At 47.7% G+C, this 27708-nt stretch overlaps 9 protein-coding genes and 1 non-coding gene across 10 annotated transcripts; 7 read left to right on the top strand and 3 right to left on the bottom strand.

The window, feature by feature from the left end:
- Positions 1 to 9: 9 nt before the first annotated feature.
- Positions 10 to 1683, top strand: AKAW2_11563A (uncharacterized protein; the record flags this gene model as incomplete). Its single annotated transcript, XM_041684061.1, has 1 exon — positions 10 to 1683. One exon carries the CDS (start codon positions 10 to 12, stop codon positions 1681 to 1683), a length of 1674 nt encoding a protein of 557 aa, XP_041538283.1.
- Positions 1684 to 2758: 1075 nt separating this feature from the next.
- Positions 2759 to 3835, top strand: AKAW2_11562A (SDR family NAD(P)-dependent oxidoreductase; the record flags this gene model as incomplete). Its single annotated transcript, XM_041684060.1, has 4 exons — positions 2759 to 2806; positions 2874 to 3125; positions 3210 to 3489; positions 3576 to 3835. The coding sequence occupies 4 exons, from the start codon at positions 2759 to 2761 to the stop codon at positions 3833 to 3835; spliced, it is 840 nt and encodes a 279-aa protein (XP_041538282.1).
- An 856-nt stretch (positions 3836 to 4691) lies between these two features.
- LPD1 (dihydrolipoyl dehydrogenase) lies at positions 4692 to 5930 on the bottom strand (the record flags this gene model as incomplete). The annotated part of the gene is made up of 2 exons (XM_041684059.1): positions 4692 to 5531; positions 5613 to 5930. 2 exons carry the CDS (start codon positions 5928 to 5930, stop codon positions 4692 to 4694), a joined length of 1158 nt encoding a protein of 385 aa, XP_041538281.1.
- A 3158-nt stretch (positions 5931 to 9088) lies between these two features.
- Positions 9089 to 9370, top strand: AKAW2_11560A (uncharacterized protein; the record flags this gene model as incomplete). The annotated part of the gene is made up of 1 exon (XM_041684058.1): positions 9089 to 9370. The coding sequence occupies one exon, from the start codon at positions 9089 to 9091 to the stop codon at positions 9368 to 9370; it is 282 nt and encodes a 93-aa protein (XP_041538280.1).
- A 473-nt stretch (positions 9371 to 9843) lies between these two features.
- Positions 9844 to 11759, top strand: AKAW2_11559A (putative MFS monosaccharide transporter; the record flags this gene model as incomplete). The annotated part of the gene is made up of 7 exons (XM_041684056.1): positions 9844 to 10240; positions 10293 to 10446; positions 10491 to 10882; positions 10932 to 11014; positions 11059 to 11287; positions 11340 to 11437; positions 11487 to 11759. 7 exons carry the CDS (start codon positions 9844 to 9846, stop codon positions 11757 to 11759), a joined length of 1626 nt encoding a protein of 541 aa, XP_041538279.1.
- A 266-nt stretch (positions 11760 to 12025) lies between these two features.
- AKAW2_11558S (uncharacterized protein) lies at positions 12026 to 17348 on the bottom strand (the record flags this gene model as incomplete). The annotated part of the gene is made up of 3 exons (XM_041684055.1): positions 12026 to 16577; positions 16648 to 16772; positions 16821 to 17348. 3 exons carry the CDS (start codon positions 17346 to 17348, stop codon positions 12026 to 12028), a joined length of 5205 nt encoding a protein of 1734 aa, XP_041538278.1.
- Positions 17349 to 18077: 729 nt separating this feature from the next.
- AKAW2_t10031A lies at positions 18078 to 18161 on the top strand. The gene has a single exon. It is a non-coding gene; the product is annotated as a tRNA-Ala (tRNA).
- A 1838-nt stretch (positions 18162 to 19999) lies between these two features.
- On the top strand, positions 20000 to 20842 carry AKAW2_11557A (uncharacterized protein; the record flags this gene model as incomplete). Its single annotated transcript, XM_041684054.1, has 1 exon — positions 20000 to 20842. One exon carries the CDS (start codon positions 20000 to 20002, stop codon positions 20840 to 20842), a length of 843 nt encoding a protein of 280 aa, XP_041538277.1.
- A 3807-nt stretch (positions 20843 to 24649) lies between these two features.
- AKAW2_11556S (uncharacterized protein) lies at positions 24650 to 25282 on the bottom strand (the record flags this gene model as incomplete). Its single annotated transcript, XM_041684053.1, has 2 exons — positions 24650 to 25129; positions 25181 to 25282. The coding sequence occupies 2 exons, from the start codon at positions 25280 to 25282 to the stop codon at positions 24650 to 24652; spliced, it is 582 nt and encodes a 193-aa protein (XP_041538276.1).
- Positions 25283 to 26415: 1133 nt separating this feature from the next.
- On the top strand, positions 26416 to 27128 carry AKAW2_11555A (uncharacterized protein; the record flags this gene model as incomplete). The annotated part of the gene is made up of 3 exons (XM_041684052.1): positions 26416 to 26535; positions 26601 to 26737; positions 26795 to 27128. 3 exons carry the CDS (start codon positions 26416 to 26418, stop codon positions 27126 to 27128), a joined length of 591 nt encoding a protein of 196 aa, XP_041538275.1.
- Positions 27129 to 27708: the final 580 nt, after the last annotated feature.

Below are 27708 nucleotides of genomic sequence, written 5' to 3'. Positions count from 1 at the left end.
CATTTCATCATGTCCGAGACTCGAGCTTCAACAACGGTTGAGGGCCATGAGACAGCCGCAACCGTTCCGGGCCATCACGAATCGAAGCCCCTGACATGGTTTCTTGTCGTCTTCTCCTTATTAGCAGCCCTGTTCCTGTTTGCACTGGACAACACCATTGTGGCCAATGTCCAACCTGCTATCATCGGAACTCTGGGGGAAATTGAGAAACTCCCATGGATCTCCGTTGCATTTGCCCTTGGGGCCATCGCGACTGATCTCCCCTGGGGTCAGATATACGGACACTTCAACAACAAATTCCTCTTCCTCGCCAGCGTAGTGATCTTCGAGGTGGGCTCCGCTGTCTGCGGAGCGGCACCCACCATGAACGCGCTGATCGTGGGTCGGGCGATTTGTGGCATCGGCGGCATGGGCATCTATCTGGGCACGGTCAACATGGTATCAGCCTTGACCACGGAAGCCCAACGACCGCTCTACCTGGGGTTTGTCGGGTTGACATGGGGAATTGGAACCATACTCGGACCCATCATCGGCGGTGCCTTCGCCGACAATACCTCGGCCACCTGGCGCTGGTCCTTCTACATCAATCTCTGCATCGGAGGGCTAGCAGCCCCGGTGTACTTCTGGCTGCTGCCCCAGACTGCCTCACCACGTCCAGGACAGCCGCTATTGACGCGTATATGGGCGCTGGATGTAGTCGGGATGGTGCTGAGCGCGGGGGCCATCACCAGTCTCATCATGGCGATCTCGTTTGGGGGCAGCTTGTATGAATGGGGGAGCGGGCGGATCATCGGGCTTTTTGTGTGCTCGGGCGTTCTATGGCTGCTATTCATTGGGCAACAGGCGTGGTCGCTGGGACTACGACCGGAGGCGCAGGGCCAGCGGCTCTTCCCGACGACGCTCGTCCGCTCGTGGGAGATGGACGTGCTCTTCGCACAGATGGCCAGTGCCCAGGTGTTGGTGATGGTGCCCATCTACTTCCTGCCCATTCTGTTCCAGTTCGCGCATAACGACAGCGCGTTGGCTAGCGGGGTGCACCTACTACCATTTGTGCTCGTGCTTGTCGTGGCCGTCATGCTAAACGGCGCCCTTATGGCCCAGCTAGGCTACTACATGCCATGGTACCTGGCGGGTGCCTGCCTCGCCCTTGCTGGCAGCGCCCTTTTCTATACCGTCGGTCCCGACACCAGCAGCGCTCGTCTGTATGGCTACTCGGTGCTCACGGCCTTTGGCGTCGGCTGCTACTCCCAGGCTGGGTTTCCCGTCGCTCAGGTCAAAGTCTCCCCGGCCAAACTCACCCAGGCGGTCGCCTTTATCGGCGTCGGTCAGGTTGGCGGTATTGCCCTCGCCTTGACCATCTCCAACACCATCTTCCTCAACAAGGCCACTAGCCGCATCTCCACCATCCTTCCTCAGCAGTCTCGCTCGACTATCCAGCAGGCCATCTCCGGTGTGCGCGCTGAGTTGTTTAGCTCGTTGAGTGTTGCACAGCGTCAGCGCGTGGTGGCTGCCATTGTGAGCAGTGTCGATGATGTATTTGTCCTGATGATTGCCGCTGCCGCTCTGTCTGTGGTGCTGGCGTTGGTCATGAAACGGGAACGATTATTCGTGATACCGTCGAAAGGAGATGGTGAAGATGTCGAAGAAGAGGTAATGACAACGAAAGAACAGAGCTCACAATAATTTCCTACAAGTTCAGGTGGGGGAGTAATCTACGTAGTGAACGGGAAAGAATTTTGTGATAAAATTGGGGGTAGACTTGGGCCTTGGTGCTTAGGGCTTGGTGTTTGGTTATAGTAGTAATAGTGTTCTAATTGAAGGTGAATTGGAGCTGTTCATTCAATGCCATAACTCCTGTAATTTGATTTCACTAGGACCTTGTTTCAATCTCCTCCTCCTCCTTCCCCCGCTTCCTTCCCGCCGCCCCCACCAACATCTGTGGAGACGTGATCATTATCACCTATACCCGAATGCTTATCATGTCCTACTCCTCCATACCTCCTAAATAGTAGTAGTGCAGAGAGCCCTCTGGTGCATGAGTGCACAGTGTCTAGTATTATTCGCAGTATACGTAAGTATATGGTGGGTATCATTCCTATGGAGGCAGTGCAAGGCTCTCTCTCTCGTAAGATGAATACTCCATGCACCTACCCCCTTGTCTATTTCGCTCTTAGTTATCTACTCCTTACAGAGAGATTCCCCTCCTCCTTGGCGATCATCCTTGACTTCATCCCCACTAATTTCTGACGGCAGCCACCCACATTCTTAGGCTCGACCAAACACTAGTCAGCCCATCCTTTCACAACCTAAATTAAGATGCAGTAGTCAACGGCCTAGACAAGGGCCTGTCATCCAATCGTGGAAAATCACGCAGCCACTTGAACCGTCAGAGATGATCCCCCCCACGACATCGGCTAACGTTGCTGTTGACCAGGATACTCGCTTGATTTTTCAGGACAGGGCAACAAAGAGATAGCATTGCTGCCTCGTTTCACTGTTTGAGGTTGATGGAGTAGGAGTACATACTTTGTACCACCGGAGTACCAATCACTACCTTACTCTATCTATAATTCAGCCTTGTCTCGAATGAGTATAATAAGTTAACCCCTCCTCCTCCCCGGGAACTTCCCCCCTTCTCCGTGAGCACTCATAATTCCAAGCTTTCCCTGCTCTGTCTTTCTTCTCTCCTACACACTCACATCTCAATTCTATTTCATCCTCTTTCTCTCATTAATTACTCTTCCTCCCCACATCCACAATGGTCATCAGAGGCACTCAATTAGATGGCGTCGCTCTGGTCGTCGGCGTAAGAACCTGCCCCCTCTCCCCACCACAATGGAACCCTCTTCCCAACTAACCTCCCATCAATCCAGTCTGGTCGTGGCATCGGCCAACAAGCCGCCTTCTCCCTCGCCGAAGCAGGCGCCCGTGTCATCGTCTTCGCCGACATGAACACCGAAACAGCCACTGCCTCCGCTGAAGAGAGCAAGCAATACGCCACGAACCCGGAATACCAATCCACCCACTTCACCGTCAACGTGACCGACCAAGACGGCGTGCAAGCCATGGTTGACTTTGTCGTCGAGAAGTTCGGGCGGCTGGACTATGCCGTCAACGCTGCAGGAGTGAGTCCATCCATTGAGTATATTCCACAACAACAACCTAGCGCATAGTTCTCTTCCCATCAGGCTAACTCGAAATCTAACTAGGTTGACAACGGCGTGCACACCCCCTTCGCCGACACCGACATCGACAACTTCGACCGCGTCCAGACCATCAACGCACGCGGTATGTTCCTCTGCTGCCGCGCCGAAGCCGCCGCCATGCGCATGCAGACCTCACGCACCTTCACCAGCCGCACCGGCACCCGGGACATTGGTCGTGGCGCCATCGTGAACGTCTGCTCAGCCAACTCCTTCGCCGGACTGCCCGGGAAGGGATCGTATACCGTCTCCAAGCATGCCTGCATGGCGGTGACGAAGATGGTTGGTATGTTTACCTTCTACGATACTATCCTCTCCTATCCAATCCATTCCATTCCCCTAAAATATATGTATTAATATTATCTGATACAGGACTGGACCACTCCGCCGAAGGCATCCGCTGCAACGCCGTGTGTCCCATCTGGGTCCGCACCCCTCTTCTTGACGTCGAGTTGGAGCGGAACCCGCAGGTGCGCGCGGAGATCGAGGCCGTTATACCCATTAAGCGTGCGGCGGAGAGTGATGAGGTGGGAGATACAATTGTTTATTTGCTTAGTCCGTCGGCGAGTTATGTGAATGCTACGAGTTTGTTGTTGGATGCGGCGGTCACGGCGACGTTGAGGTTTCATTGATTATTAGTATTTATATTTTGTGTCTAGTAGGTACAGTTAATAGAAGTGAGAGGGTTATGGTATACGATGATGTATTCGATACGGTGAATGAGTGATACTAGTCTGTGTGCAGTGGGTAATGAATGGCTCGAATTGTTGGACGTGATTTGTTGTAGTACTATGCTGAATGAATGGTCGATTCCCAAATATATAAATCAGTCCAATGCCTAAGTGCGTGTTAATCCCTTTTTAAAGGTTTACTATGATATATAGAGATTGACAGTAGGCATTCTTTCTATATATAAACTCCGTAGTATCTGCTACATATTCACAGTCTCATGGATATGGTTCAGCTATTCAAAGGATTTAAGATTTCCCTTATATAGTACAGCGGGACAGGAGACACACAATAGATAGCGTAAAGGCTGTAGTTTATATCCGTTATCAGTGGCCTATAATACAAAAACATAGCTCCGTTTTCAACAACATCCGATATGGTGTAGTGGCTAACATCGCCGTCTCTCACACGGCAGCCGGGGGTTCGATTCCCCCTATCGGAGTTCAAATTCTCTTTTTGTTTTTTCCCCACTCCGGTTCTCCACATTGCGAAAACTTTGGTTTAGCAGTCAAAGTAATTAACGGTGCTCTGTTATATTCGAAACTACGATTTCCACTGATATCTGGTTTAATGTTAAGCAATACTATTGTTTCGTTATACCTGGATACACAACCAACGATAGGAAAATATAATGAGGTCAATGCTACACGGAAGTGGCTAGCTGAGCTAGACTAAGATAAGAGACAAGAGGCAAAAAAGGGTACAGGATAGTGCGGGTGGGTGTGTATGGTTTCATGATCAAAACAGGGGGAGAGCTGCTTAGAAGTGGATGGCCTTGGAGTAGGTAGCCATGGCAGCCTCCTTGAAGGCCTCAGCCAGGGTAGGGTGAGCGTGGCAGGTGCGAGCAATGTCCTCGCAAGAGGCACCGTACTCGACAGCCAGGGTGGCCTCGGCGATCATCTCACCGGCGTTGGGGCCGATGATGTGGACACCGAGGATGCGGTCGGTCTCAGCATCGGCGATGAACTTGACCTGGCCCTCAGTCTCGAGGTTGGTCTTGGCACGGGAGTTGGCGCTGAAGGGGAAGGTACCGACACGGTACTTGATGCCGGCAGCCTTGACTTCCTGCTCGTTCTGGCCAACCCAGGCGACTTCGGGGTGGGTGTACATGACGCTGGGGATGCAGCCGTAGTTGACGTGGCCGTAGCCCTTCTTGATGTACTCGATGGCAGCGACGGCCTCCTCCTCGGCCTTGTGGGCAAGCATGGGTCCGAAAGTGCAGTCACCGATCACGCGGATGTTGGGGATCTTGGTGCGGTACTCCTGGTCGATGACAAGACGGCCGCGCTCGTCCTTCTCGACACCGACGCTCTCGAGGTTGAGACCCTCGGTGTAGGGGCGGCGACCGATGGCGACGAGGACAACGTCAGCGTCGAGGGTCTCCTCCTTACCACCCTTGGCGGCCTCAACGCTCAGAGCGACGGTAGCACCGCTGTCGTCACCCTTGGTAACCTTGGTGCCGGTCTTGAACTTGATACCCTGCTTCTGGAGGATCTTCTGGGCCTGCTTGGCGATGTCGGCGTCCATGCCGGGACCGCCGATCTGGTTCAGGAACTCGACGACGGTGACCTCAGAGCCGAGGCGGGACCAAACAGAGGCCTGTTGAGGGGCAGAAAAAGAAACCATGAGCATGAATTTTCAAACGGCAAAATCGGAATGTATTCCGCCGGGTATACGCACCATTTCCAGACCAATGATACCACCACCGATGACGATCATCTTCTTGGGAACCTCCTTGAGGGAGAGAGCACCAGTGCTGGTGATGATTCTCTTCTCGTCAATGTTGAGGCCGGGGAAAGGAGTAGCCTCAGAACCAGTGGCAATGAGGATGTTCTTTCCGCGCAGGGTCTGCTCACCACCGTCGAGGAGGTTAACCTTGACGGTGTTCTGGTCAACGAGAGCACCAGTACCCTTGACGTAGTCGACACCGTTCTTCTTGAACAAGAACTCGATACCCTTAGTCAGACCCTCGACGGAAGTGTCCTTGGCCTTCATCATCTGCTCAAGGTTCAGCTTCACATCACCGACCTCGATACCGCGCTTTTTCGTGTCGTGGAGAATCTGGTGGTAGAGGTGGGAGTTGTTGAGCAGGGATTTCGAGGGGATACAGCCGACGTTCAGGCAGGTACCGCCCAGACGGCCACGCTTCTCGATACATGCGGTCTGTGAAAATGTAGTTGTTAGAGAGATCGTCCAGCCGGAACACCTTCGAGGAACGATGAATAGCGCACCTTCAGACCTTCCTGACCGGCCTTGATGGCGGCAACGTAACCAGCGACACCACCACCGATGATGACAAGATCGTGTTCACCTGTGTTAATTCCAGCCGACGGTTAGCCGGGGGCCACTTTTTTCGGAAGCGCAGGCACCGTCTGCGACGGGCCCATCGCAAGGGGCAAAAGTCACGTACCTGACTCAGAGGCATAGCCACGTTGTGTGCGTCCAAAGGAGGCGAGAGAAGGAGCAGCGACGAAGGTAGAGGGAACGGCCTTGGGACCGGCACAGCGGAGGGCAACCCGCGGAGTCGCCCGCGGCAAAAGACTCCGGAACATGGTGAAAAGGAGGCGAAAGGGTAAAGGAAAAAGTCAAAGGATATAGAAAGAACAGCAGACTACCAGGCCTCCCAGTGAACAAGCAACGAAGGGGAGGGGAGGGGACAATTGGAGGTGGGAGGAGACGGGCTCAAGTGGTTAGAGGATGATAGGGAAAAACGATGTTGGGACAAGAAGCTTTCTGGAGGTTCGCCAGCAAAAGCTGGCGGCCCGGTATCGATACTGTATGCCTCGCGTATGTAATCATCCGCCCCCGTGAGCGTCGGGTCAATTCGGCTAACCTTTGCCATGTTGCCGATGTTGTGCTGAACCGTAATTCCGCTACTGTGTCTGGCTCTTCAATCCCTAAAAGTTTCTCCTGCTTCTGATATCTGGGGTAGTTCCCTCGTCGCTTGAAATCAAGCGTGCGAGGCCGTGCCGGGGCTGCACATGGCTGAATACCGGTCAGTGTTACGGCCCAAAATACCTCATAGAATCGCCCAAAAGGGTAAGGAACCAGACTCTCTCCCGCTTCGGAGTCAGCAGAAGGGAATCAACTTGCAGGCTCGAACATTGCAGAGTTCACGCTCCAGATAACAATCAATTCTTGCATCATGAACTGCTCTTCCGTGCCTCTGAAAATGAAAATTACCGATACTCGTCAGTCTCCGCGGGTAACTGGCTAAGCCCCTGGCTCCGTAAAGGCTATCGTCGGCATAGCTCGAGCCAGCGCACGGCACTTAAAAGGTAATCCAGGTCTTGGGCTGAAGACCATTGGTCTGGAAGACTGAAACGCGGATTGAATGGATCGCTCGGAACTCATCCAGTCTGGCTCGAAGTGCTCGCGCTCTTTATTGGATAATATGGATGTACTTGGACTGATATGACGTGACCTGCGTTAGCAGAGCGCACCTTGCGGAGCATCGACGTCCGTAGCTTCATATTTGATATGTGGAGTTAGTAAGTCAGCTTAATTTGGCGCTGGTGGTCGACATGCCCACCATAAGACTGCACAGTATCGGGTCAATTGGCATGCTTCCTGTAGTGGCTACAGGCTTGGTAGTTGGTGAGAAGGTTTAATTGATAACAGCGGTGCTTCGTCTGAAGAATATTGCTTCTAGGCTACGACTAAGCGCATCAAGTTGACTGTGAATGTGTTGTTTTGGTCGTTTGTAGGATTATGGTTTCCTCATGGCCACTCATGCTCTCATGCAGATCCGGAATTATATTGTTTCGCCCAAATTTGTTCTGTCCGGAACGAAAACCGTTGAGAAACGGCATAGCTCAATCACATTGGCGAGATTTCTTCTGCAATCACAGCTCACGTTCTAGTAATGGCAGTGCTAAATGCACAGAAGCAGAATGCAGTGAGACACTATACACAGCGACAGGAAAATCAACTGAACATACAACTGTCTGTCCAAGGTGGATGATGGGCCCCGAACATGGTTTAGCGGCTCGGAAGCTGCTGGCGCCCACTCAATCTATACTGGAGTGCACTTCTACAACCGTTGCTCCAATTTGGGCCTGAGTAGGGTGCTCTCGTGGTCTGAAATCGAACAACTCTGTTCTGCTACTTCCTGATATCACTGGGCGACATAATATCCAATAATTGATGCCAAGCGGTGATAAAATGCCCCTGGACCACCACTATGGCTGGAAAGTCATACCAGAGACGGGTTCACCGAATCCCGACAAGTTCTGGTAAGAGCTCTATCTTGATATCTTGCGACGTTTTATGTAAATTCATGCAAAACTCCGTCATTGTTGTGATAGGGGTATTCGAATGCCATATTCCAAACCGCTCCGTTGGTATATACCGACAGCTGAGAACAATCGGGAACCTTTAGATTCTACAAAATACAGCCGACAAAGCCGGAAACACAAAGTTATTATACTTATGCTTACCTATGCGAAGGGAAAAAGCGCGGAAGGTCCCTAGCACTATATGCCGAGATAAAGTAGTCTCCTAACATCAGACAATGGCCGTGCATATGATACACACGCCATGCTGCACGAGCAGCAGCAGCAGCAGCGCAAGATCAACAAAGCAGGACTGACAAGGCTACCATCGAGGCTACTTAATCACACTCTAATGTTAACTTTCGGAGGAGCCTCATCTCACCAGGGTTTTGGGATCATCGATGCGCCAGTAGGAAATCTCAGACAGGCCCCACAGCTCCCTGGCAACCGAGATGTATCTGCCATGAACAAGAGTCTAGCTACTTCTTAAAACTGTTCCATGTCATTATTTCATGGGTAGCTTGCCAAGTTCGCAGTCCGACGGGAATAGAGAGCCTGAACATATGCGAATGTGTGCGTCGATGAGGCTAATATCCCAAAAAACATAAATCTTGCGAGAGAGACCCTGATCGTTTACGAACAATAATGAGAATTTATTTTAGCAATAAGAAGATAGTAGTCACCTGGTTAGAATTCTTTCAACAGTCAGCCAAATAGCTGGCAAGCTAAAGTGGCACGGGATCTCCTAAAGAGGCGAGTCGGAGTTGGTCCGCCGCGATGTTCTCCGGATTTCCTCAATCTGGCTGAAATCCCCACCCGCTTGGACCAAAATCCCCGGGAAACATCCACACCCCAGACCATCCACTCCATCCACTCCTCCTGATGGCCCAATCCGCTATCCCAGCTACTCTGTACCACCCGCTTCAGCTTATCGTTGGCTTCCCGGGCCCCGCCGATACCGCTGCTTTCTTCGAATCTCCAAGTCCGTACATGGAGTGCGTTCCCCAGACGCCAACCCCGGATGATGCAATGTTAGCAGCCGAGTTTCGCTCGATCACCACCCTGTTTCCCTACACGACACCTACAGCACATAGTGCCATGCCGTCTCAGTTTCCACCTCGGACATTGGCTCATAATCCTTCGGTCTGCAGCTCGGCAGCATAGGCGCTGGGCCGAATGACCCATTTGGACTCGTCCGCGTCCCGGTCTGGGGTCGGGTTCCCACCCATTCTCTCCAGACTTTCTCGTGCGGGTCCTGTATTCCAATGGCGTCCTTGCTTTGGAGTGGAACCGAGTGTCTGATGGCTGTTTGATGCCCTCCCACCCGGAATGTAACCATATTCGACTCATCGGGCTGGCACCGGTCCTGTGCCGTGGGATTACTCCTCAAAAAGGATGATCTTCAGGTGCAAATGGCACCACCGAGCTTATAGTCCTTTCTATTTAATCGTCGCATCGCCCCGCTGTCTCTGTAACCCTGCTTCCTGGTCCCACTTCTATCTGTACTGGAGGTGGCTGATGTCTTCCCAAAGTCAAGCGGTCTCCGTGCCTGAAGTCACCCAAGTGAAAAGAAAAGGTATTTCCCGGTATACACCCAAACAGTCACTACAACCACCGCGGATTCTAGAGTAGTCACCATGAGTGACCTAATACCATCATGGAATATTGTCCACAAATTGGAGAAGCGTAATCTTCTCATCGCTATCAATTGCATCGCAGCCTTGTCAATCCTGTTTTTCGGGTATGACCAGGGAATGATGTCGGGTGTGAACAACTCCAAAGACTACATCGACCTTATGGGATTCGGATATACCAAGGAAGTGAACGGAGAGCTTACCTCTGTCGTTACAGACAGTCTTTTACAAGGCGGAATTGTGTCTGTCTACTACCTGGGCACTTTGTGCGGTGCACTAATCGGTGGCTGGATCGGTGACAAGATTGGCAGAATCAGGACTATCGCTTCGGGTGCGGTCTGGGCGATTTTGGGGGCGTCATTGCAATGCGCAGCACAGAACCACAATTGGATGATATGCTGTAAGAGACCCATAGAGCCTATTTGCACTTAAGACTTACGTATGAAATACAGCCCGTTTTATCAATGGTATCGGCACGGGAATCCTGAATGCTATTGTGCCCGTCTGGGCCACAGAGACAGCCGAACATACCTCTCGTGGACAATTCATTGCGATCGAATTTACTCTCAACATCTTCGGTGTCGTAGTGGCTTACTGGCTTGAATTGTAAGTATACATCGCTACTCCCAAGATTTGTCTAATTGATATAGTGGCTTGTCATTCATCGATGGCGGCAAATCCGCGTTCCGCTGGCGCTTCCCCATCGCGTTTCAGATTATCTTCTTGCTTCTCTTGTTTTTCTCGGTCTGGTTCTTTCCCGAATCACCACGTTGGCTGGTCAAAGTTGGTCGCGAGCAAGAAGCGCGTTACATCCTTGGCCGTCTTCGAGGAAGTACCGGCGACGATGCTGTCCGCGCTGAAGCCGAATTCCGGGATATCCAGAACGTTGCAGAAATGGAACGATCGATGAACCACAGCACTTCATACCTATCAATGCTTTTTGGACACAAGACAGGCAAACTGCATCTTGGACGACGTGTGCAGCTGGTCGTCTGGCTTCAGATCATGCAGGAATGGGTTGGTATCGCAGGTGTCACTGTTTGTATGTCAAACCTCATATCACAGCTGCCGGACTAGTCTAATCTGAACAGATGCGCCCACCATCTTCAGCATCGCCGGCTTTGACTCGATGAAGAGTCAATGGCTTAGTGGTCTGAATAACGTCTTCTACATGGTGAGTACTATGCCTTTACTCATGGGACGTGGCTAACAACTCAGTTTGCAACGCTCGTATGTGTCTTCACGCTCGATCGTATCGGTCGTCGATGGACCCTATACTGGGGAGCCGTCAGTCAAGGAATCGCCATGTTCCTAGCAGGAGGATTCTCCCGCCTAGCCATCAATGCTCGCGACTCGGGCGATGCTGCTCGCGCCAGTTCCTTCGGAGCAGCCGCAGCCGCAATGATTTTCATTTTTACTGCTGCTTTCGGAGCCACATGGCTGACAGGTACATACCTAGCTTCTTCCTCAAGAGCCACCCGCTAATCACACACTTATAGTACCCTGGGTCTATCCCGCCGAGATCTATCCCCTCGCAGTACGAGCCCGCGGAAACGCCTGGGGCGTAGTCGGGTGGAGTATCGGCAACGGATGGCTGGTAAGTTCATCCTCCTGAAATGCGAAGCAAAGCTAACAAAGCCAACTAGACACTTCTATGCCCTGTGATGTTCGGCGCCATTGGCGAGAAAACGCTATATGTATTCGCGGCTAGCAACGTCATCGCGATTCCGATGGTGTGGGCATTCTACCCAGAGAGCAATCAACGTACCTTGGAGGACATGGATCTGCTTTTCGCGTCGGAGAGCCCGTGGGTATGGGATGCAGAGAGGACGTTCAAGCAGCTGAAGGCAGAGAATCCGGGATATGTGGAGGCGACGGCGCGAAAGGGTGGCGTGGTGTTGGAGCATGTGGATGTATGAGCACACCGTAATGACTGTATGTAAAACTCATTAGATACCTACTATCGAGCAGAATTTCTGCAGCAATCGAACAACTTTCAATACTTGTACTATATACTGTTCCCTTGAACTACTACATACTGTCTATTGACCGAGTTCGCTACGTATTCCCTGAATGTGTAACATCTTGGCAGCTTTATCCCGGTCACATACCGCCCCCCCGTATGAAACATGTCGTGCTCAATACTCTCAATTTTCTGACAACCTAAACAAACAAACTTCTGAACCTAGCCAAGATACATCACCCTCTCTTGCTCATCATAGCGAAACCCTTCTCCTTCAGGTGGCACCTCAGCAGCAAAAGGAGTCTTTCCAAGATCGAGTTTGAAGAAGACAATAGACCCAACATTCCTAGACTTCGGATAGACCCAAATTTCGTCATACTGCACACTCATGCGACGATCCCGGAATTCAGGAGGAATCCATAGCAACTTTCGCCCTCTTTGGAAGATCCACTCTTCCCCGATCCACAAACTGGATGGACAATACATTTCAGTTGTTGGGGAACGATTATCGACCGGGATGAGAACTTGCCCTCGATCGATATTGAGATACCGACCATCATTTGAAAATGAGATTTCTTTGGATCTCAAGTGTTCCCCTGCCAATAAAGTGTAAAATGTGCAAACCCGCTCTCCAGTTTTGCAATTGATGACGACAATTATGAGCTGCTCGAGTCGTGAAGCCCGTGCTGTAGCAATCAAATCTGACCAGGCCGCCATTGGACCGTCAGGAAGATATAGTCCTGCCGCACATGGTATGTTCTCAATCAATCCTGTTGCTAGATTGTACGTAAGTAGAACAAGAGTATAGCGGGTCGTAAAATGCGAGGCTTTGCCAGAAGATTGCCGCGTCAGCATAACAATATAATCACCATCTGCAGAATAGATCAACGAGCCAGTACGTATTGAATCATCCGAAAGAGGGGTACGTTCATTCACTTGCTGATGAGGATGCCCGCTTATTTGCCAAACCTCAAGTAACAAACAGCTTGGATCGAAATCAAGAAAATGAAGATCTCGGACCCAAAAGGCAACAGCATCAGACTTCGGTGAGAATCCTAAGACCGGCCTGCCCGGGAGTTTTGTACGCAGGATGACCCTCTTCTTGTTTTTCAGGTCCCATATCTCGACGCCGCGTGAGAGGATAATACCGACAAATTGACTGTCTGGTGAGAATTGAAGACTATAGGGTTTCTCTGGTAGAGAAATAGATAATTCTTCAGACACTCCTGCGTCCAATACCCATACATGCTTCTCACCAAGAACAGCCAGTTTCTCCCCGTCAGAGGATGATACGATCACCTCTCGTATTTCTCTAGCTTCTCGTATATCTCCAAAGTATCGTGGATCTTGGTCTCCAAGGTCAAACCCGGGAGACTGCCTTTCAAAGTCCATACTCAACAAATGAGCTGTATATAGATTGGGTGTCTTTGCCCGCCTCAGTATCAGTACGATCAAGTTACCCTGCATCGAGATTTGGAGAGAACTGAAGTCTTCAGTATAAAACCGACAACTCCCCGTGTCTTCTTTCCGCAACATCGTGGTAGCATTTTGAGTATTCGTGATAACCTCGATCCCAAAGGGGTAAGTCATTTTGACTTCAGGATTGGCGAGCTTAGTGTGGGGGCGATCAACTGTAATGTCCCATAGTCGAACTATGGCATTGTCTGAGACTGATGCCAACAGTGATCCATCTTGGGAAAACGCAATTTTGTCAGCTTTCCTATAGTCACATGAAAAAGATAGGATCTGGGTGTGAGTAACTGAATCCCAGATGCGGACAGTATTGTCTTTTGCGGAAGTTGCGAAGAAGCGACCGTCGGAAGATAAAGCCGTTGCAAGGATCTTGCGAGGATCGGGCCCATCTATTTCGCCACAAGCTATCATCTTGGGACTCAGTTGGCCTGTTTTGGCATCCCATATTTCAACCAGCCGCCCATTTGATATGAGAACTCGGTGCCCATTCCTCGAAATGGAGAAGATAGTTCTCGAACCTGCAGGCGCCTCACCCTCTGCAATACACTCAAGTTCTGTGCCTGCTTCACATAGCAAGTGGATCTCCCAGACATTTGTGAATAAATTCGAATGGAGCACCACTACCTCATCATTGAACAAAAACCCAACCTCAAATGTGTCAAGGGTGATGTTAAGGTCCTGATAAGGAGTTAAGGGTGCATAAATCTGTTGACAAAGGCGATAGTTCCAGAGTTCAACAGATTTATCCTCTCTCAAAAATATCAGAGAGTCGCTATTCGGGGAGAAGGCAATACGTTGGATATTGCTCTTTTTGCCCACTTCACCAAGAAAATTCTCTTCATCAGTCTCAAACTTCCATAGCCTGACTCTTCCGTCTTCAGTCCCATGTGCTAGTAGACCCCCATCTCTCGAAATTTGAATATCATATCCTCTCGCCACTTTTGTTTGGTACTTCACCTTCCCTGTTTGAGTGCTCCATAGCTTGACATAATAATTGCCATCCCAATAGCAAAACAACGAAGCACCTGTCTTACCATCTGGGGATAATACAATCCTGAGACTGGTTTTGGTTTCAAATTCAATGGCAAGGAGCTCCCGAGACCAGCCATCGTCCATGACAGGTTGCTGTATTATCCATGAGGGTATGAGATGTGAATAAATCTCTTTGATGGGACTTTTCATTGGACAAAATACCAGAGCAGATGAATAGACCTGCAACGGCGCTTGCTCGATGATATGCCTATTGTGAAGTAGGAACCTTCTCGCGTCTCTAACAAGCAAGAAGTGATGAGAGTCCTGAACTGAGATGTCAGTAATTATAAGGATATGGATAGGGGCGACGTGAAAATGATATACCCGAGCAAGGTCCTGGAGAGCACCAAGTTGAGAAACACCAACTTCAAGCTCACCCATGAGGCTCAATGCTTCGAACCAGAAGAGAAGCTTTTGTCGAATAAAGCATTCAATAATGCCCCCATTATCATTCAGTAACTCGCTCTGTTCATCACTGCTCAGCTGCATCAGATGATCGATCCAATAGCGACATGCGTACAACAATGCAGCTGGTAGGAAAGTCTCCAGACTTTCCGAGGAAACATCTGACGGTGATGAGTCAGGAAGTACGAAGTCACAAAGATTTTGCTTAAGGCTCTTCATTGTTTCCATACATCTTTCAAACAAGATCAAGTGCAGCTGTTGAGGATTGATGTAAAGCTCTGGGGTGCTTTTGCAGCGCTCACGACTCAACAAAAGGTCACGCAAAGAAAGATGAACTGGACGAATTGGATCATTTGCTGCCCGAACATCCAAAAGCGATCTGAGAGGCTCAACGCATCTTTGGATACGCTTATCCTTCGAGGATGAAGAGAACAAAAGTGCTTCTAAAGTGGAAGCTGAGGCTGGCTTGAATATGACCATGATAGTCCCAACAATCAGTCGGAAGTCTTCGATCATGATTTCCCGCTCTTTCTTGGATCTCGCATTCAGAGACATCTCTATGACCCTGATATAGATGTTGTCCAACTTCGCCTGGGGGGTTTCAGCTTCGCTATCGTCTTTGAGGATTTGATCCAGTCGGGAGGAATAGTAGTATGGATCTTCCAGAAACCGGCAACACGTTGAAGCATACACAAAAAGTCCGTCTGACTTCTCCTTCAGCTTTTCGATATTCACTTGACCTGGCCAGCCCTCTGGCATCGTGGATTTGTATTCTTCCCTGATTCTTTTCAAGTCTGTTTCAAGAAAGCGAGTGATGTCATCACTCTCAGGTGAGATCTTATGAAGTGGCTGCGAAAGGTACAGTTCGGGCGGCAGGCTCTCAATAGCAAATCGAATGTGGGCTTCTGGGCGGCTGGTGATTAAGAATCGAACAGATGGCAGATCTCTTATGGAGGCCAACAGTTTCAACACAGTGGCAACTTTGTCTTGGTCCCTACACTCATCAAGGCTATCAACAATCATAATGAAGCGCCAGTGAGCCTGTGAAGAACTGGTAAGCTTATGCAATGGCTCGGAAATGAGGTTAGCCCATTGTACTCGAAGTCCTTTTTCTTCGATGCGCGCATCCTGATCAATGGCATCAACAATGTACTGCCTTATGTCCGGCAAGGACTCCGCCAAGCACTGTGTCAGGGTTGGGAAAAGGTACTGGCTGTTGTTGCGTTCCGGCTCAAATTGATTGAAAAAGAAACTTCCCCCCAGTCTGATAGTAGCATCAACAGGGCTGCCATCTGGCCACTGTCTGTCCTGAAGCGCCCATGCAATAGTCCGAGCAATTGTTGACTTGCCCGTTCCAGCCATCCCATGAAGCCAGAGCACTGGATTTCCGTCGCCCTTGCACCAATTCTGAAGCATGTCCAACGTCTCCACTTGGGTGTCTTTGAGACACCTTGGCTCTTCAGCGTTTCTGAATGAATTGAATGGGGCCATGGCAGAGTACTTGAAAGCCCTCAATATTCGATCTCTCTGCTCCGACATCAGACGAGTCTGGTTTCTCAACTCCTTCTTGAGGTCCTCGACCATTTTCGAAAACTTATCGACTTTGCTCCCAATCTCAAAGATCATGCCGTTTGTGACAGATTCCAGGTCGCGATCGAGGCTATCCCTAGTTGTCTGTAGCTTATTAAGGCTTGTACTCCAATCTTCGTCTCCGAGGCTGTCCTTCAGGTTTTCGAAATATCTAGCGGCTTTATGATGTCGGAAATGCTTTATGAGGCGGAGCTGATAGACATATATCTGGGAATACATATCGACGAATTTGTCTTGGATGAGCAAAAGAAGATTCACCTTGTCAACCGAGGTCCTAGAGGTTTCAAGATCTCTTAGCACTCAGACTGCCTCTGGTGCATGTCAATTATCACTCAGATGCTTACGCTGAGGTCATGGCTGCTCTGTAGTATTTGTCTTCCTCCACATAGCGATAGCGAACTAGCAGAGCAGAAATGTCATCCAATCCACTCATGGCATCCGAGTCCTGCTTCAAGATGTTTGCGAGCACCTACAGGGTTTCAGAAACAGCAAGACAGTTCGAGATCAATCAACTTACTGGGAGAGCAACCATAACTCCGGCCCAGGCCAACGCAGCATGGGGATCAGCTGAAATGGCGAAAGAGACCACATCTTTAACAGAGAGCACAACTCCGACAACCTTTCTCGCCAATTCTCCAACGATGATGTCCTTTCCATTGAATGACAAACGAAATTGCTCCGACTGCCACACTTCAAGTTGTTCCTGAGCAAGGGCTTGCGCCTCTTGAAGTTGGTTCAGGGCCTTATCTCCTGTATGACCACCCCATTCAAGTAAAGCCCGAGTGTACACATTGATTAAATCCGGATGGCTTTCTTGAATAGCATTGTAAGCTTCTTCCCATGGTTGCCGGGTTTGAAGCTTCTTCATTGCTTTATTGAACGGGTTTTCAATAGGAAGAGAGGCATTCTGGGGTTTATCATCGCGATGGGCTTCTGTTGAAGGGCGCTCAGCTTCTGTCGCAAGGCTGCGGTCAGCGTCCACTATTCCTGCGCCCCTTCTATGTAAATGTGCTTTGTTTATGACTTTCTTGTAGAGTTTCCTCATCCTGGTGCGGTTGTTAAAGGCAGACTTAGATGAATGCTTAATAGTCTAGTTCTGACATTCCGTATAAGAGGAATCTTATCAGCCGGAAACATTAAACATTTCAACGAGGCTGATGAGTACATGTGTGCATATGCGTAAATACCCAATAGCCCCAAGATTGGGCATAAGTTACAGGGGTTATTTGTTAGAGCGATAATATTAGTGGCCAAGGCTATGTGTTGGTATCCCACTAGCACCACCACGTCTTTTACTACATTTCTTGTAAGCGCTTAGATGGCAGCCAATCAAGCATACTTCTCTCTGTCTACCTATTTTTCAATGTACTAGGTCTGGCCAGGATTCTGAAAGACTTTGGGGCTCCATTGGTGGAGAAGATAAGTACCTTAGTTATCAGGACCTTCCATATTGCTTTTTCCTGATTCTTGACACAGTAAGTGACAGCTGATCTGTCAATATAAATAACCTACGGAGTACACAATCCGTACTACTAGTCACTGAACATAACCAGGGTTAGTAGCAAACATGTGACTGCAAAAGATTATTAATACATCGAAAGGTGATTGCAGATAAACCTCGGAAAATCGTAATAATTCTGGCCAGGCAGAGTAGGCTATTATGACAAGTAACTTCAGATAAAAGTCTATGTGTTCGCATAATTTAGGTAAAATATGATCCATAGCATAAACATAGTATATATTTTAAAAATTATTATATTGCCACAAGAAGACTGGGGTTATAGCTCAGTGGTAGAGCGCTCGCTTTGCATCCTCGCAAGTATGCGAGAGGTCAAGGGTTCGATCCCCTTTGACTCCAATCTTTTTGGATTTTAACTTTTCTTCTTTTTACCCCTTCCGGCTGAATAAATGGCTCGCTAGCAAAGAAAGCCTGGGATTTTGTGTGGTATTTCTTTTTTTCTCGTACTTAGGGGTGGAGCTTTTACAGGCAATATGTAGAGTAATATATGCAGACCTGGGATCCCCCTGAAGTCGAACCGAGTATGTCCAAGCCTCATTTATACTCCCAACCAGACTTATGGATTTGCTGAATTTACCTCTGCATGTTTTAAGCTCGGCAGAAGAAACAATATATCGAGCCATTAAACGAATGAATGCAGTTTTGTTTCTCTGAGCTATTCTATTGTAGATATGGGACCAAGCATCACTGTCTAATAGTGTGTCTCTGGGAGTCTCACATTTCCTTCCGAATAGCCCTTGACACATCTCCATGTCATCTTTGGTAATCATGTTTCTGTCATCATATAGATAGCTGTCCTTGCAACTAAGGTAAAACACAAGATTTGTCACCGAGATAGGCTTCAATACGATTCTCATTGCTCTTTTCATTCTCTCCTTCATTTTTGTCTTGATATTCTTCTGTACCTACCGAGCTATCTGGTGGCGAAATTAGAACATACCCTAGGACACTGTTGAAGAGCTTCTTCGGCCATTGATTATTCTGTACCCAATAGTGTATGGAAGAGCCTTTGACGGTCTGTATGAATGCTCGAGCCCACTAGAGTAGTGTCAGCCCTATTACGCTTCTTCATTATATGAAAAGTAATAAATGACATACCTCCTGGTCAGTGGTTACAGGATCTATAACAGCAGAATTCTGCTGTCGACAAGGCTTTTTAGGTTGTCTTTCTGAATGCTGTGGTGCCGGCGCTTTTCGCTTCTCATAGATGTTGGCTGGTGGTTTGTTTTGTGACTATCATACCCACAACGTCAGTGTCTGATAGTAGTATAGCAAATAGCTTGCATCATACATACTTCTGTACAATTGTTTGATGGCGAAGAAGATTCTTGCTTCTCTATGTTGGTTGATTCCTTCTGTACTTTTTCGCGAATGCGATCGCTTCTTCGACAGCTTTCTTGATGGGGCTGTTTTACGCGAGGCATTTTGACTGTAGAGAGGAAAATAACTGAATCAAAGTAGAGCGTATCAAGATGAGCTTCTGTGCAGGATTAATCAAGTAAGGACGATGAGTATCATCTGATGGCGGCATGGTCGAGAACCAAATGTGGAAGTATATAGTATTATCCAGAAATCGGTGAAAGACAGAGAAATACAACAGAGGCACAAAGCTTTTGGTACTTTTGCAGGTTAGTTGTCTTCGACTTGGGATGTTCCGGACCATTGCTTCCAACGATCATTGCAGTTCTTATAAAGATCAAAGGTAAATGGGTCATGGAATTAAAATTAAGGAGATGGAGTGCGGGATCATCACATCTTGATAAAGGTGGCGTAGCCTGATTAATATGGTTTAATGAAAAGACAAATATAGACTCAAGCATATTCAAGGTAGGCAATGAAAACAGCCGATAAGAAATCGATTGAATCTATCATCTCGAGATCATTACGGGCAAAGCCCGGCATTGCTTAGGTGTCGCCTTATGCTCAGAAAGTTGCTTGGAGAAGTGTGCTTGCACAGAACTGAAGAACGGCACACCCCGGAGATGAGCAGAGAACACCCCGAAAATTCACGAATAACATAGTATTGTCAAGCTATACTCTCTGTCACTCATCATTATTTAAGGCCGTGCTTCACCCCTACAATTGGTTTTATCAGCCCACTCCCCAATCACCCTAAGCCTCACCCTTTATACTCACTTCTTTGTTCAGCTGCTCCATCTTACCAGAATATCTCCACAATGCCTTCCTCATCCGAGCTCGCCCTCATCAGGAAGTACCCCCCTACACCCTACAAGGGCCTGCAAGCCCTAATCAAGGCCATTGCAGATCTATACGAAAAACTGGAAACAGGAGATGTCAGTCAATACTTATCTTTCAAAGATGTTTCTCCGAAAGACTTCCGATTTATCGAAAGTCATCGAAAGAAACTTGGCAGCGCAGTCCGTTTCACCTACTACCCTGAAATCAGCACCCTCGTACTCAAGGTGGTTACCAACACCACTTTAGCTGTGCATGATAATCTCTACTACAATATATCAGGCAAGCTCGCTAACATGGACATCGATATCGATCAGTTCGTGTCCCTCGGAGCCTCAGAATTTGAAGGACCATGGGGCTCGATCAAAGAAGGGGACGGTGCCTTCAAAAACCCTGCTATTCGATCTGAGAAGCGGCACTTTCCTTCCTTCGTGATTGAATCTGCAGTTTCTGACGATTCCATGCCACGTCTGCGGCAGGATGCTGCGTGGTGGATTGCAAACTCCGTTGGGGAGGTTAAGGTTGTCTTGATCATCAATGTGTTGATGAAAACCAAGTGTATTGTGCTTGAAAAATACGGCCCCGAAGATCAAAAGTCTCATAACACTAGGTCTCAGTCCAAAGGAGGCCCTAATGATCACCGGCCTGTCCTAAAATCCAGGACTACAGTGAATTATGGAGCTGGATCACCCCATGTGGAGGGTGATTCAGTCAAGCTAAAGTTCAAGGATCTGATGGGAAGACCAAAAGGGTCATCTGAAGAGGATGTTGAGATCGGTCATGCTGAGCTGTTGGAGCTTGCCAAATCGGTTTTTGGGAATTGAAGGACTGCAATATGCCCAATATTAGTCATTGGATGGCATTAGCAAGACGTTTGAGAGCTCAAGATAGCTGATACTATATAGTATTCAAATAAATCGTGTGACACAGCCCCTATTCAGTTCATTTCCAAATTCTTTGAGACATTCAGTGTAGCCAGGCATCGCCTGATTCTCTGCCACCTCTGCCTATGTGGTCTCTGACTACCACCTCCTACCACCATCAACCTCTATCTTGGGATCTGAAGAGGTAATTAGGCCCGCCCTTGCACTTTACCTTCGGATCCTCTTATGGAAGGAGTATGCTAGAAGATTGTATTCAGGAGTCCGGGATTCATTTCCAGTAGCCACATTCGTAGAGAAATTGGGCTAGCCGAAGATAGATGTGCTTTGTGATTGACCAACTGGGGTGATGCATGGCTTATTAAAGCATATGGGTCAAGATACATATTTACTCTGCGGCTGGATTGCAAACGATAATAGCTAATAACTAAGGGCAGTCTGTGTCAAATAGACAGGTCGCTTTCTGTAAATGCATACAGAGTCCAAAATGTAATTAAGAAAACAGCTTCGCCGGATTGAGAACATTACTACTTAACAGAGTACCTGTTTTCTTGCTCTTTGATTGACTGAAATAGTATTGTATATCTCTATTGTGCTGAATATCATGCCATTCTTTTGCAATTTGATCCGGGCAGCGATTATTATTCTCAAAAACCATACCGTAACATATTAGTAAGATAATGAAAAATGTTGACCAATTTGATAACACAAAGAAACTGAGTAACTTAGAAAATCCGGAATGATGACGATAAGAAGAAGAAGGAACATATATACGATAATGGTCAAGGTGTTGTGGGTGGCCATGAGAAAGAGCAGCCTTTCAACTACTATCCTTCCTTCAACCTCTTTGTGCCTCTGGAGGCCCTTCGCTCAATGACTGACTGAAGTTGATTGCCACGCTTCCTTTTGGTATCTGTAACCAGTTCCTTGTCCTCTAAAAATGAACTTTTGCCCCCCGAGGATTCTTCGTCCGTTGGGCTCTCGGGTTGAATCAGAGACTGGCGAGGTGCAACGTCCGAAGGTATATCCGGTAAACGGTCAATTGCAGAACAAAGTAATGCAAAAAATGCTGGGACCCAGTCATGATAGATGGCCATTGAAAATTTGTAAGACCTCCATCTATGCTTGTCTAATATGCTCCATTTTCCAATACGGACACGATAATATGAAGTCGGCTCTGCAGTTTCGACCACGGGGAAATGAGCGAATACTTGCACCTGCTCCTGATCATGGCAAAAAGAAAAGCCAAGAATCCTCCGGTGTAATTCATTCTCACACCCTAATAATTTGAAGAGCTCAACAACACCTCTGAGACATCGAGTCAGAGTGTGAGCATTTTGCCGTTCTGCGATCATGAGATTTCCTGTAGTGGACTTTACTGACTTCACTTCGCAAGCTAAAAATGGGAAAAGCATATCTTCTATGCCCTTGCAAACAGAAGTCTCGTTAGGCCCACCGAGTAATGGCTTAAGCTTGCGAATCTGCTTGCAGGTAAATGCATGACTTGCAAATCCCACAGCATAGTCTGGCCGCGGTGTTGGAAGAGATGACATTGGTTCCTTTGCCCCTGCACTTCGTCGCGTGCTCGTATCTTCATCAAGGGAAGTCGACCAACTCCAAGGCTGATTTATACTCTCAATCAATATCGGAGTAGAGCGCAGTCGACCCCTATGGATCTCGAGTACTGGTGAGGGAACAATCAATTGACTGATCATTCGAGTGACCCCAGTCTCATTTCCGTCTGATAAGCAGTTCAGGACATATTCACAAGCATCGTCGCCGAATGCCGTGCCACTGGGAGTTTCACATTCCTCTCTCCTAAGAAGATCTTGACATATTGTTTTATCATTTTCTGCAACTCCAACAGATCCTCTCATGTAGCTGCCTTTAGACCTAAGATATGTTTCACAGGCATTTGTAGCATAGGGGTTAGACCTGGCCGCTGTTGTTGGTTCGAGGGTTTGTGTCACTTGCGGAATGGTTGGAGGCCTAGAAGCAAGGTGGGTATTCAATAATTGGGTGTTAGGGGTAGATTGAGGCATTTCTTTCGGCCAAATCCCGTTGTTGATCCAGTAATATACAGCAGCATCCCCTTCAAATTGTGCACTTCCTAGAGGCAACTAATATGATATTAGTTTTGATCCGGTCTCCGTTGTGCAAGAGTTACGCAGACCCACCTCCTGGTCAATATTACTATCCAGAACTGCTGGGTTCTGCTCTTGACGCTGTTTCTTGGACTGCGGTTCTGGGCTCAAGGATGATGGTTCTGGTGATTGTGCCTTCCGCTTAATCTGTGTCTTGGTCGAGGGACGTATCTATAACAAACATAAGAGTCAGTATCTTAAGGCATTTCAAGTGCGCAAGTGCTCACACGATACCCTTTTATGCTGGTCTTTTTCCTGCTTAGGTTGCTTCCTTGTACTGGCTACACCCTGTGCTTTCTTTCGACGGCCACGTTTGGCTACGTTGGCGGTCTTTTGTGGTGCCGTCCTCTTCGATGCTCGTCTTGCTGTATTAGCTTGAGGCTTTTGTGTCCGTCTTAAAGAGTTATGTTTCCCCGTGATGTCTTGTTTCTTCCGTTCGCTCGTCTGGACAAGAGCACTTTGCTGACGGCCTTTCTTTTTGGAAATTGAAGCTGGCGTCTTCTCTGTGTTGGCTTCGCTTTTCAGTGTCTTTTCAATGATGCGTATGCTCCTCCGACGTCCTTGCTGATCTTGTTCCATTGTATGCACCTGAAGTGTGATAGATTAATATTTGGATAGGGGGATCAGGAGAATGTCTCGGGATAAGCGTATGAGCAAAATGTCTTGGTTGCTGTCTAGCCACGAATTAGATGTATCTACTAATACGAAAGGGGCTTCAACAGAGTTTTAAGCCCCCAGGTACCAGGCAGGATGTGTTCGCACTCTACTACCTTAACAAAGGCTGCATTTGACAAAAGGCCTTTTCTTACCCGCCCGTTCGGTTCTTTCATCCTTTATTACCAACACCGTACGTCTTCTTAAAACCTGCTAAAATAAATTATGTATGGTTTCATATCAATACAGTTTTGACCAAGTAGCCAATAATGTAATAAGACAATGAGAGAAAAAAAGAAAAGAAAATGTGATATGGGAAGACCTTAGTGGTGCAAAAACCGCGCGGGGCGCAAAGCAAATAAACAAACAGATATGGCAGATAATAGCAGCCGTCAGACAAATACGATCTTTAGTATTTATTACCAGCAGATCCAATAGGAAGCGGATTGAATTATATAATTTACTTAATATATCTGTCTATAAAAAGCTGTATATATAATGATAATTTCAATCTTCTCATGTAGTTTTCATTTAGTGTTCTTATGTACACTTGATTTAGTATTAATATGGGCTTCCTATTCTTATTACTATGCTTGACGATAAAGGTACCTATCTCCCTTCTTATTGCCTTGCCTCCTTACTAATTATTTGATAGGCTGGAATGTACCTAGATGCTTAATACTTCTTGTCTATGTAGATGGCTTAGGATCTAGAGTTAACAAACATAATGAATATCTCCTTCAACCCTAGTCTTGACTACTCTAGAATTACTAGAGCTGCTAGTGATATCCATATCCATACAGCTAGAGTTAGTAAGGTATTAGAGCTGGAGGGTATACTATGCAATGCTATTAAGGTTGTTCAGAGTGGGGCCTCGGCTGTCATTGATGCATTTGTTAGATAGAAAATCGATAATTGTTTAACCAAACTATCTACAACACCTCCCCATAATCTATGCCTGCTCATCCTTCGGCAACGCCCGACTACAAAACTCCCTCCACCCCTCAAACGGCAAAAACGGCGGCTCAGGCGCCTCCTCTGGATCCTTCCATTCATTCAGCGGTGGATACGGCGATTTATCAAAAACCAGCTGATAAGCGTACGACTGGCGCCACGGACGCACCGGTCCCGCTGTCCGCTCGAAGGCTGTTTTGAACGAGCCTTTTTCCAACCGGACGGAGTATCTCTTAGGGAGGAAGGCGGCGTCGATGAGATTCTCTTCGTTTAAGATGTAGCCATCTGTTGGGCCGCGTGTTGTGATGGCGCGTTTTGTGAGTGTTATCTCTAGATCGAAGTGCGCTAGAACTTGTGCCTCTGTTTGAGAGGTAGTGTCGCTGTCGCTGACGGAAATCTGGTCGAGTGACTCAGGGCCAAGTGACTTCCATTCGGTCTCAGCAGCGATCCACGCGTTGAATATATGACGAAGAATTATCTGTGCTTATTAGCAATAGTGGAGGGTGTCTAGAATATCAGATAAACTCACTTCGCCCGTGCCGTTCTCGTGAAATATCATTTGGATCTCTTCTTCAGAGTCTAGATTCCATGTTCCACAGAGGATGGAGAGCGCAGTGTCGGTTTTGCACATAGTAGATGGAGGTTGAGGGAAATGGCTTTCTTTCAAATTTTCGAATTATTGTGATTATTATGGAGAATAAAATTCCAATTGTTTATTAAGGGAGAAGAAAAGAGGGAGGGAGGGAGATAGAGAAAGATGAGATAATATAAGACATGGGAGGGGTTGGTTGCTAATGATCCACAGGATTCTTAGTAGTCTTCGGACTATAGGTGGGGTCTGACCTGAACCCTGAACCAGTAGACACAGCCCAGCTCAACTAAATTGGCATTATTCCACCCTTTACACTCTTCCAACATTTCTACAAAAGGAAAACCTGTTCCGAGAATGCAGATCAGTAGCTCGCCCTGTGGCTGTAACTGGGGCCGTTTGTCAGGGTCCAGCTTTTTCAGTATGGACCGGCCCCCAAGCCGCTAGTTTCAGGGTCTCAGGAACGCTTCAGCCTAGAACGTAAGCCTTTTAGGGCTGTCGAGATGGGGGCTCTGACAGGTTGGCCCCCAACCCGCCCAGGCGATCGACCCTGACATGTGAATACTAACTTATAGCAGTCTCAACCATGCCAATAAGTACAATTCATCAATACCAACAACATGATGCATGAATTCAATGTATGTTTCTATGACTATTAGTTTTTTAAGAACAATATTTATGACATATAACATTATCTTTTTGTTGTGGCTGGTTTAGAAAGACCTACCATCTTACTACTCGTCAAGGCTTCTAACAATTCCTATCATGTCCTCGGCCATCGAATGTAGTAAGATGACAGGCTGCAGGTATCTCACGTTGGATTCGAATATTCAGGGTCCAAATATTAGTATTTCCCTAGTCGTCGTCAAGGCTGACTTTGATTACTAGTATATTCAGTCAATAGTGTAGCTGAGCTATATACCTGAAGGATGGAAGGATTGGCCCCCCCTAGCCCTGTGGGATGGGTGCAAGCATGATCTTCACGTATAGCATGGCTGTGCTCAGAATAAGCAACCAGCCAGGAACATTCTGATCCAAAATTGATACTATAGAGCTTGACACAGATATAAAAAAGCGAAGATTTCTCCCCGGATATCTCTATAATCACTCACAACATAACCACTCGCAATCAACTTACAAGTCCAAGAAATCTATTCTGTCCCCAAATATCCAAAATGCACTTCTCAAGCTTTACAAACTTTCTCGTCGCGACATTGGCTGCCTGCAGCGTAGCCTCTCCTGTTGACCTGGGCAAACGTGGAGAAATCACCGTTGGCTTCCGCCGTGCTGATAAGGTAGGCCTTTACTTGATACCTCACCAGTCATTATGTTCAGAGCTAAAAATTCCCCTTTGTATTAGACTCAAGCCGAAAAATACAACAAAGATGGCCTCTACTTTGACCACGGTCATGTAATGTGGGGTGCCCAGATTGGTAAAGGAGTGTACACCTCTCCTTCCCGTGATGAGTATGAGGCGCTGGCTGCTCCTGATGCCTGGTATGTAACACAAAATAACACATATCCTATGATTTTCATGCTGATATGTTTTTCTAGGTACTGCGTTATCAAAGCAGACCAAGCAGCCTTCGACAAAATCCCCAAAGTCTGGATCCCCGAGAAGAACCAACACAACCAGAGAATGTGGAACCAGAAAGATGAGAAGCGAATCGACGAATACATCGAAAGCCTTAACGAGAAGCCATCGAGCTCTCTCCGTTTCTCGATCATGCCTCACGGTAGAGATCGCAGCCGTCAGCAAATGCTGATTGTCCCGGAACTTGCTGATAAGAAGCATTTCACCATCCACTGCTATGAGAAGAAGGAGGATGTTAAGGAGGGGCCTGTTAATTACGATAGCTGGCATCCTAAGGGTGAGAAGGGGAACTAGGCTGGTACTGATTGTGACTGGGTGTTTTGTATGCTTGATCTAGTGTTCCGAGTGTCTTCTGTGGTTGTCTGTTGTTTAAATGGTCCCCAAACAAACCCCATCATTTCCCTCAAATTGTCATTGTGTGCTTTTTGTACTTTATACTAGAAAAAAAAATTTCTTTGGATGGTTGCCCATGCTATGTGATAATATCAGTAAAATGTCCCTTAAATCCTTGCAATACTGTAGAAATAATGTCAACGTGTTATTTCAGCAGGCCACAACGTACCTCTAATCTAGTAGTAATGAGCTATGCTCGATGATCTTCAAGATGTAGGATGATGTTGTATTTGATACAACGTTATCGAACGGGAGACAGACGGATGATGTAGATTCTATTCCTGACTAGGAAGGTGCGGCTCGTCTGCAGCCTTTCTATACTGTATGCTTCATGGAGGATTAGCGATAACACCAGTCCCCAATATCCGGCAAACTCCTAGCACAATCTAATTACACATACACTAATAACGCAGCGGCCACAACCCCGAGTTATTCAACCGACGAACATCCCACATCATCAACCCAATCATCCTATTCCCTG

The sequence above is a fragment of the Aspergillus luchuensis genome, chromosome 1 (genome assembly GCF_016861625.1).
Source record: "Aspergillus luchuensis IFO 4308 DNA, chromosome 1, nearly complete sequence".
Classification (NCBI taxonomy): Eukaryota; Fungi; Ascomycota; class Eurotiomycetes; order Eurotiales; family Aspergillaceae; genus Aspergillus; species Aspergillus luchuensis.
The sequence above is the reverse complement of the archived record's forward strand: the minus strand, read 5'-3'. Positions and strand labels throughout refer to the sequence as shown.